This window comes from Phaethon lepturus, unplaced genomic scaffold (assembly GCF_000687285.1).
Source record: "Phaethon lepturus isolate BGI_N335 unplaced genomic scaffold, ASM68728v1 scaffold45299, whole genome shotgun sequence".
Lineage (NCBI taxonomy): Eukaryota > Metazoa > Chordata > Aves > Phaethontiformes > Phaethontidae > Phaethon > Phaethon lepturus.
In genome coordinates, this window is record NW_010566405.1 from 5,623 (window position 1) to 15,785 (window position 10,163).

The following is a 10,163-nucleotide window of genomic DNA, read 5'->3' on the forward strand; positions in this document are numbered from 1 at the left end:
GCTTTCTGGCTTTCTGCTATGTTTGTTCATAGCTTGTCTCTAGCTATTTTACATAGTTATAAAATTACAAGTGTTAGAAACAATTTTTGAGTCTGCTTTGAAAATAGCAGATTTGATTTATCTGCAATTTGCCTATTGAATGAACTGAGCTGTTGTTTTATAGTACCAAATAGTTAATGCTCTGTGCACATTGTCCCATTTCAAAGGAGATGTAATAGCCTGATCTTAGATGTTCTGGTATCTGATAGTGCAGAGGTTTTGGCTACAGATTTTTGTGAAATCTAGTGTGCTTTTAAGCTGTAAATGACTGGGTTTTGGCTTTTGAGTGCTAAATATCCCTCTTTAAAAATGGGATACTTGTGCTACACATGCAAGAAATTAAAAAACTGATCTGCAATACCTGTGCAGGTAAGGGTGACCGAAGAAATTTTTCCTAGATGAACGTGGGATTGGAAGTTGTCTCACCTCCAATCCCTGCTAGAGAAGCAGGAGTGTTGTTTTAGGAATCATTGAATTGTGTCTTGCTGTTACTGCTTCCCCTTTTATTATGTCTCGCTTCCTATCTTGGAGTTGTGAGATGGACTGTACCCATGCCATGCTCCTGCTTTTCCTTTTATCTTCTATTACTCCCTCCCAGTTTGATGCAAAGGAATTCTGCCCAGCTTCTAATATTTTTAAAGTGACATCCACAGGAGCCTTGGCTTTTTTTGGCTCTGGCTCTTTTTCTAGTCTTTAAATTCTTTCATTTCATTGCTTTAGTATTCATCCATTGCATTCAGGATTTCTTTCATTGCTGTAAATTTGGACTGGACTTTAATTTTCAGGCTTCTGCTACCGTAGTACCAAATACCTTGACTCTGAACATCCCACTGCAAACCCCATTCACATCTTACAACTTGGACCTGTAGTTTCGACTTCCTTGCTTTACTCTAGGGAGAGATGACATTAAGTTAATGCTCAGTAAGTCTATATCTTTCTTGTACTGAGGAGCACAGAACTGGACACAGTTCTCCAGATGTGGTCTCACCAGTGCTGAGAAGAGGAGAAGGATTGCCTCCCTGAACCTGCTGGCAATGCTCTTCCTAACGCAGCCGAGGGTGCTGTTGGCCACCTTTGCCAAAGGGTGCAGTGCAGTCAGCTTGTTTACCACCAGGACCCCAGGGTTTTTCTCTGCAAAGCTGCTTTCCAGCCTGTCAGCCCCCTGTGTGTACCAATGCCTGGGGTTATTGCTCCTCAGCTGGAGGACTTTGCATTTCCCTTGGTTGAACTTCATAAGATTCCGCTCAGCCGAGTTCTCCAGCCTGTCAAGGTCCATCAGCATGATTGTCCGTCATATCAGCCATTCCTCCCAGTTCTGTGTCACCTGCAAACTTGGTGAGATTGCACTATCTCCCATCATGTAGGTCATTAATGAAGATGTTAAGCAGTGTTGGACCCAGTGTTGACTGCTAGAGTACACCCCGAGCTGCCTCTAGCTGGACTTTGTGCCACTGATCACAACCCTCCGTGCCCACCCATTCAGCCAATTTGGGTTTGGGGCCCACCACACTGTGCACTTACATAACCTGTACTTCATCAGCTTGTCCATGGCAGTGTCACGGGAGACAGCGTCAGGAGCCTTTCTGAAGTCAGGGAAGACAACATCCACAGCTCTCCCCACATCCACCAAGCCAGTCATCATCTTATAGTATCATAGAATCACAGAATGGTTTGGGTCGGAAGGGACCTTTTAAAGATCACCTAGTTCCAACCCCCCTGCTGTGGACATGGACATCTTTCACTAGATCAGGTTGCTCAAAGACCCATCCAGCCTGTGTTCAGTGAAGAGCTCCTTGCTTACCCATGCAGGCCTCCTGCCTCCTGTCATAATTGCTTTATTTCCTGCTTCTCTGGATGGCCCTTTCGTGAGCTTGCAGGAGGTTATCTTTGAGTGTCAACCAGCTCTTTTGGATCCCTCTTCTCTCCAGGAATATAGGCCATGGGGTTCTTCCAAGCAGAACTCTGAAGAGGTTGAAGACCGTGCACCTGAAATCTGGTGTTGTGCTCCTGCCTTTTGGTCTGCTCTCTCATATTAGGATGCTGAACTCCACCATCTCATGGTCACTGCAGCCACGACTGCCCCCAGCTTTCACATCTATGACAAGTTCTTCCTCATTTGTATTGGGTCCAGCAGAGCATCTTTCCTTTTCGGCTTCTCAGACACCTATGTCAGGAAGTTGTTATCAATGCACTCCCAAAATCCGAATTGCTTCTGCCCTGCTGTGTTGTCCCTCCAGCAGATGGAAGATGTTGGATTTTATATCAATTTGAAAACTGCTTTGTTCAATGTGAATATTCATTTGGTTTATTTCTGGCAAAAAAGTATATATCCCTGATATAACTTGGCAAATACGTTCTCTGGTTTTTCAGCTCTTACTTTGTATAGCTATCATTTCGGTTTAAAAATTGAAGAAAATAAAAAATGTTACCCAGAATTCTGTAGCATTAGATAAAGAATGTAAATATTTCCTCACAGTTAGTGTACTACCAGCTAATATCTGAACCTGTTACTGACATTTCTGACCTCACTGAGAGGTGAGATGAGAACCTGAATGAAAACCTGGTGGTTCTCAGAGTAAAAAAAGTAAACTGTATTAACATAAGAACTGTTTACCATGCGAGTGAGTTAAGGCAGACGTGAGGGGCGTCTGAAAGGGGAAAAAACCTATATTTTTAGTGAACTTGATGGAAAATCATTTTGTAAATGTAACATGAATGACTTCAACCACTGCCATTGTCTAGAAAAACTTATATGTATAAGTACTATGTTTAGGAAAGAACTGTCATAAATAATAATGTTGTTTGAAACTTACGCTGCGAGAAAAATAAGCTTCAATCCTTTAATACTGTAGCAACAAGTTCAACCAAACTGGAAGATCTGAGTTATTTGGATGGACAAAGAAATACTCCTTTGCGCACTTCAATTCGCTTACCTTGGCACAACACAGCTGGCGGAAGAGTGCAGCAGGAAAGTAAAGGTATACATATTTCCATCTGCATCCGTCTTGGCGCAGTCACACAGTTCCTCAGTAGTTGTGTAACATGGATGTTCTGAGATCTTTGTAAACACCCCCATCCCACCAAGTGATGTTTTAGTACTCCTGGCAGCACTGAACATGTCTGAAAATAAGATGCTTGCTTACACTTTTTCCTGCATAATGCTGGGCTTTAGAAATTGAATGTATGGCTTTAATAAGAAATCAGTACATTGTTTACCTAAGTGTGCATGGGCAGTGCAGTGCAGATCATGTGAATCTCCAACGTGAAGTTGTGTCATACCAGTATTCAGGAACTGGACTGAATATTTTCTTGACTGCCAGGTTTTATCATGTGACCTTCAGATAAGAGTGTACTGCAACTTAGGAAAATTTATGCTGAATTTAAAGTCTTCTGGAGGCTGTCGTTGGAATTCTGTTTTAGGAGGAAAACTGGTCTAATACCTTTAGACTTATTTATGACTAATATATACTATATCTCTGGTCTTTGAGTCTGAAAATAGCAGGTTTATTTTTTGTTTTCTCCTCTTACCTTAGCCATCTGCAGGCTCTGTTAATTTACCAATGTCGCAAATGTGTGATTTAGACCGCTTAGAGAACCACTGTCAAAGGTATAAGCAAACATACGTAGTGGTTTTAGTGAAACACAGTGTGGTGAAAGTGTGACTTAACGGTTAAGTTCGATGGCAAGGTTCGCTCTATTACTGTATGGCACGAAGGGTGCAACGGTGATTCAAAGTTAGCGAGACAAAATCTGAGTGCGCTGTAACGCGAGGTTAGGCGCAGTATCGGTCACTTGCCAAAGATCTGCTGTTGGTAGAAGGTCTCTCTGCCTTGAGGGTGTCCCAGCTCAAGGGGAGCTGCCCGCCATGCGGCCAGCTGCTTAGCAGGCAGGGCTCAAAGCAAGCTCACTTAGGCTGTCCTGTTTATGGAGCAAAGCGGTTGGCCTGTAGCCAAACTGCATGCAATGGAAAAGGTCTGCATGAGACTCCTTGTACCCACAACTTTCTTTGTGCCTTGACAAATGAGTCTTGGAAAAGCCACCTGCTGTTCGTGTGTTATGGCATGACCGACGTTCCCAGCTGACGTGCCTCGGTGCTCACCGTGTCACTCTGCTCCTTTGTGGGTTTCCAGAGAACGGACTGGAAACAGAGACCTTCTTGGCCCACTTACAGCTTAGGCCTTTACCTCCTTTGGAGCCTGAACCACACTAACGCTAGTTTGGTCAAGGAGTAGAGTGCATCCATCGCAACCAGTAACAGTTAAAAGCAGAAAAATTTAAGCCAGTTCCTGGTAAAACTGATCTTGAGATCGTATATAGATGCTATGCTGTCCTCTTTCATTTATGTTTTTTCGCAGTCATAGATTAATGCTGAGACGGCATTTGTGTAACATTAGGTTAATGAATCCTCGGGGCATTATATTAGTGAACATTATTATTTTGTGCAACCAAACCCAAATTATTATTCTCTCTGTAAGTCTTGTCAGGTGTTTGCCAAATGTATAGATTAAAGTAATCACACACGACTGCACTTTTAGCTGTTCTGTGTAATTTCTGTTCTTGTGGCTTCAAAAGTACAGAAAAAGAGTAGTAGTATTTTTTTACATTACTCTAAAAATATGAGTTTTTTTTAAACAGAAGAATGTATTTATTCTCTGTACCTTTTTCTGTTAATCTGTAAATGTCTTTACAGATCCGAAGACCTGACACTCAGCAGTGTAGTTCACTCTAAACTGAAGAATGCTTGGCACTTCCCCATTTATAGAATTATTAATGCATTTTAAAGAAAACTTTTGGATTCTGCAACTTATTAACTCAAGTTCAATTGTTTAAAAAAAGCCTCACATTATACTTGTAGCTTCTCTATTCTAGAATTTCATTCACGTAGGAATTACGGAGGTGACCTGAACTGAGCAAATCAGGTTTTATTGTTTTCATGAAGAAAGCTCTCAGAAGTCTGATTATGAATGCTGTTAACAATGTCACTGGATGAAATGATCTTTTGCAACACTGCTGTTCTATTGTGTGTTGAGTTTCTTCTGGTAAACTTTTCTCCCTGCCATCTCTTCTCAGCTCGTTTTGTCCCCTATAAGCCTCAAGACATTTTGCTGAAGCCGCTGTTGTTTGAAGTTCCAAGCATAACAACAGACTCGGTGTTTGTCGGAAGAGAATGGCTGTTTCAAGCAATTGAAGAAAAATTGAAGAATACTGATCCAGCAGAGAACAGGGGAGCAGTCATTACTGGAAATGTGGGATTTGGGAAGACTGCAGTCATTTCACGGCTGGTGGCACTTAGCTGCCATGGAAGTCGCATGAGGCAAATAGCTTCAAATAGCCCTAATTCTTCCCCCAAAAGTATGTTCCTTTTCTGAGTAATTTTTTGGGTTATTGTACTGATAGCAAGAGTCAGAATGTTGTTTGCTTCTCTGGCTTAAGGCCTCATCAACTCCTCGGCCAATACTTGTTTCCTCCAGTGAGGAAAGGAAGCTGTTAAAATTGTGTGCTTTGGCAAATACCTTCCACATAACACAGCGAGGGCTCAGCCCGTCAAAAAACGTGGTAAAATGGAGACAATGTGTAGAATCTCTTTCTGTCAGGCAGTGCGTACCCTAAACTCTGTTGATAGAGCAACTGTAGTAGCTTGTTCTCCCATCAGTTTGGAAAGAGAGAAGTGACATGTTTCTTCCTTGCTGTGTACCACACGCTTTTCAGTACGCATGTTTTCCATAGAATTTCAGTAGCAGCAAAAATAAAGCTGTGGAGAAACCCGTTCTGTCTTCTGCTGGGATCCACAGGATTTTGTCACCTGACCAATCCAGTCCCTGTATTAACTGGAAGGATGGTGTGACTGTAGTTACTGCTAATTCCTCTGCTGACACCATTATTATTATTATTATTTATTTCCCAAGAGTTCAGTCATATAATAACTATTAGTTCAAATGAGTCATCACATATATAAATTTCATAAGGAAACTCTTCATATCAGCACGGTTTTGCTTTCAGTAATTCTATAGTTTTGATCTAAAAGTCAGTTGAATTGTTTTAAAATTGAAAAGTTGCAAATATGTTCCTGTATTTATCAGACTAGTTGCAGGATTCTTCTAATGCTATCGTTCAGTTTTAATGTTTACTCTAGCAGTGAAGATACTCCATGATGTTTTCCTACAAAACAACCTGCTATCAGTAAATTTGGCCTCTTTTGTATTTGTTGTCTTTTAAAAATAGGTGGTGACTCCTGTCAGGAGATTCCCTTAAGTCAGCTACCCCCGTCTGCTCCTCCAGCAGGTGGTACCAATACAGCGAAGGCTCTGAATTGTCCTGGTAGTCCTGAATACCAAAACCAAACAGGCGATGCCGTGAGACGCCTTGCTTCGAAGGTGAGTTTTCACTTGGTAATAGATTTTCAGTTAGAAAAGCTCTAACCCGGGGGGAGACAGTCTGCTTTGCAGAGCCTCCTGGGTGTGCCAGTGGGCAGTAACCTCGGACACTTCCAAAAGATGTGTGGGTCTCGTGAGTGGTGAAACCAGCTACCTACCTTTTCTACCTTTCAGGTTAGTACTGAATTCTGCTGGGTCTTAGGAAGTGTTACGTTACAAATACCACATCTGATTTATGTGTCTATGGGAGCTTGGGATCCTTTACCTGCAAAAGGGGGCTGCGTGTTCTGTAGGGGTAGATGCTCGGTGTAGCATCCAAAAGCAAAATTCTGTTTGGAAAAAAAAAAAAAAAAAAAAAAAAGAGAGAGAGTGCAAAATGTTTGGTCTGTGTATGGTCCATCTATATTCTACGATACGGGTTGAATCTGAATGTAGTCTATTTTTCATACTCTGAGAGTCTGAAGTAAGCAATTAAAAGTTATTTTTGCATTAGATAATTATAGTGCTTTATTTTTTGCCTAACTAGTAAAAATAATTAATGTTCTAATTGCATACTTCATGCAGATAGTTGTGAGGAAAACACGGGGTTATTGTTTCAGTCTTTAAGGTGAGGCGTATTATTTGGAAGCAGTGTTATGAAAGCCCCTGAAGTGCAAACTTTTTATTTACTGTGAACACCATATTTTCCTTGTGGTTTGATTTTTCTTCAAAGGAATATGGCCTATGTGACGTTTTATTTTTAAGGAATACACACCTTCGCAATAATCAGAATAAAGCCAGTTGTCCTCTTTTTCTGTTTGCTATATGAGGGTGTCTTTAGTAGCTGTCTGTGATTTACTTTTGCCTGATGACGATCAAATTAGTCCCTGGGTCATTACAGTGTGTGACACAATGTTGTTAAATTATAGCTAACAGGTTGCTTAGTCAGAGCCTCAAGTTATTTTTCTTGCGCTACTTGGTTACTTCGCTGTCTACCCACTGTATCCAAATGGCATGAACATAAATTACTGTGTTTTCCTGCCAGAATCTGACATCTATGTTTCTTTTCCTCGTTGCATGCGCTATAAGACCAAAATCTATTTCATTGTCTTCCTTTCTGTGTCTCTGACAAAGGCCATCTGAGACCAGTTATGGGGTTGGATACTTACTCTAACACTGAAAAATATTTTGTAGTTGAAAGAGAAGTTTATTTACACTTTATCATAATTGGACTAACTAGTAACCAACTTAAATATTGAAGGGGTAACACTTTTTTTTTTTAATTCTCCAGGTGGTTGCTTATCACTACTGTCAAGCTGACAACACATACACATGTCTTGTCCCTGAATTCGTGCACAGTGTTGCAGCTTTACTTTGTCGTTCAAATCCATTAACAGCGTACAGAGATCTCCTAATAAAAGAGCCTCACTTACAAAGCATGCTTAGCCTGAGATCTTGTGTCCAAGATCCAGCAGCAGCTTTTAAAAGGGGAGTGTTGGAACCACTTTCAAACCTCAGGAAAGGTAGGTTAAGCAGGAAGTGACTTGGAAACTGAATCTAAACTGCTTAAAAATTTGAAAAAATCTAAGAATATCTATTGCTAATGTTTTAAATAAATAAATTAAAACATTCCTGAAGAGACTCCTTAATTTTTGTAGCTGTTTGTAACAATAATAGGTAGGTTTTGAACAGATGTTGCGTGTTTCAAAATAAAATTATATAAAACTTATTAAAGATCATGGAAACTTTACTTTTTTTTTTTTTTTTTCTTTTTGCGCGCCAGAAAACTCAAGGATATCTTTGTAGCTTGAAGTTAAGGTTGGCATGTTTGCATTAAAGGATTTTGGTTTCAAATGCTTTTGAGTTTTGTTACACTTTTTTGTTCTGTAATTTGCTGTGCCTAAACACCTGTGAAGTGGATGTGTTGTTTTCCTGTTTTTAAAATTGATAGGGCAATTTTCCATGTTGCTACTTGTTATTTTCATGTTTTAAAAAAAAAACAACTAGCCAACTCCTCCTTGAAAACAGCTGGCTTCGCAGTATGTGCCAGCTTGAGCAGGTACCTGATAGATGGCAAGACGGGGGAGATTTGCCTACGTGTGAACAGAGCGTGTGTCATTCCTACAAACACTGGTTTGCAGTTCTCGAATTTTGTTGACTGTCAACAGATATCTGTGAAATCCATTGGCAAATCTTATGTTTACCCAGGGATTTTCATACTTAACAAGTGCTCAAAATGAATATTGCTAGTTTCTCAAGCTGTTGCAAAATAACTTTCTCCTCAGAACTGAAAATGTAAACCAATGCCTTTACGATTATTGCAAATTGTAATTTTTTTGTTTGATAAATCAAATAACGGATAAGTTTAAAGTAAATAGCTAATAATTAAACGCAATGTTAACTAATAGCTTAACTTACGTATGCCTTCTTCCCGTATCCATGGGTCTCTTATCTCTTACATGTTAACAGCCTTGTTTAATCTTTTAAGTCTTTTAAAATTAGTTATGAAATAGATCCGTAATACTAGCATAGCAAAGAACGCTAATGTAAGTGATTGCTTCCACTTTTTAGCATTTTTATGACAATGTTATTTAGTATCTCCTGATGTTGTTTTTAGTCTCCTAATACATCTTATGGCATTTAAGCATTATTTACTATGCATAAAAACACGTTTTTATTTCTTGATGTTCAAAATTTGGGGATAAAAACATGTCACTTATTAGGAGAATTTGTATTCATCCTTTCCTTTTTTTATTTTCATGTTTCAGAGCGGAAAATTCCTGAGGAAGACTACATAATTTTGATAGATGGTTTAAATGATGCCGAGTTTCATAAACCTGATTATGGTGACACACTTTCTTCATTTATCGCTAACATAATTTGCAAGTTTCCTCCCTGGCTGAAGCTCGTTGTGACTGTAAGAACTAACTTCCAGGTAAAAACCCCTTTTAACTTTTCTTACCCTCAAAGGCTAAGTGATCATTTATGTTGGTGCAGCTGCATTATTATGAAAAATACTTGCTTTAGAGGAATTCAAAGTAAAGTCTCTTGGGGCTTTTGCCTGCCTTCCTTTGTTGTTGCATGTTTCTTTACAGCACACAAGTATGACATTGGAGGCTTTTTTGTTTTCAGTCACTTTCCTGCTGTACGTATGCTAGTAGAATTGGTAATACAAGAAGTGGTGAAATCAGGGTATGTTTCCTTGACCTTCAAGAGTGAAACGGGCAAATGAATGAAAGCTAAAAAAAAAAAAAAGGTAATTAGAAGCCCATAGTTATTTTACCTTCAATGTTTACTTGTTGGAGTGTATTTCTGCTAGTATTAAGCTCTGGATTTTCACTTTTTAGGAAGGGATAAGCCACAATTCCACTATCTATGTTTATGAGATTGTTTTCTGACCTTATTACCACTGATCTCTCTGCATCCCTGCATCTGTTTGCTGCCCCTGAAGAAATCCTGCCTCAAAACTTCTGGTTAGAGCATTTTGTCAGAATTAAGCAGCTAAGAGATGCTTGCAGAAATCCTGAGAGTGTTTGAGTGAGGCTATACAGAATTCCCGTTTTTCTGTGTTGGACAGCAACGTTCTGAACGAGGTCCTGGTTTTGTTTCCAGCACTAGTCAGGCTCTTTTAAGATGGTCGCCCTCAGCTCACTTCAGTTTAACGAAGAAGGTGTGTCTGTTCTGGCCTTTCACCGCATCTCGGAAGACAGCAGCCCTTCCGTGTCCCGGCGGCGCTCGTGGCGCGCCTGCAGCAGCCCCATGCCGCCGCCC

The 10,163-nt window shown here is 40.1% G+C and overlaps 1 protein-coding gene across 1 annotated transcript in view; it reads left to right on the forward strand.

Annotated features, from left to right (window-relative positions):
* Nucleotides 1–9,327, forward strand: part of LOC104627317 (protein TANC1-like) — a gene marked incomplete at its 3' end in the record, with an annotated part of 11,752 nt that extends 2,425 nt beyond the window's left edge. The window contains exons 3-7 of the mRNA XM_010295469.1: nucleotides 2,892–3,017; nucleotides 5,110–5,391; nucleotides 6,262–6,413; nucleotides 7,684–7,915; nucleotides 9,161–9,327. Coding sequence (XP_010293771.1) covers nucleotides 2,892–3,017; nucleotides 5,110–5,391; nucleotides 6,262–6,413; nucleotides 7,684–7,915; nucleotides 9,161–9,327 — 959 coding nt within the window. The remainder of the gene's footprint in view (nucleotides 1–2,891; nucleotides 3,018–5,109; nucleotides 5,392–6,261; nucleotides 6,414–7,683; nucleotides 7,916–9,160) is intronic.
* Nucleotides 9,328–10,163: the final 836 nt, after the last annotated feature.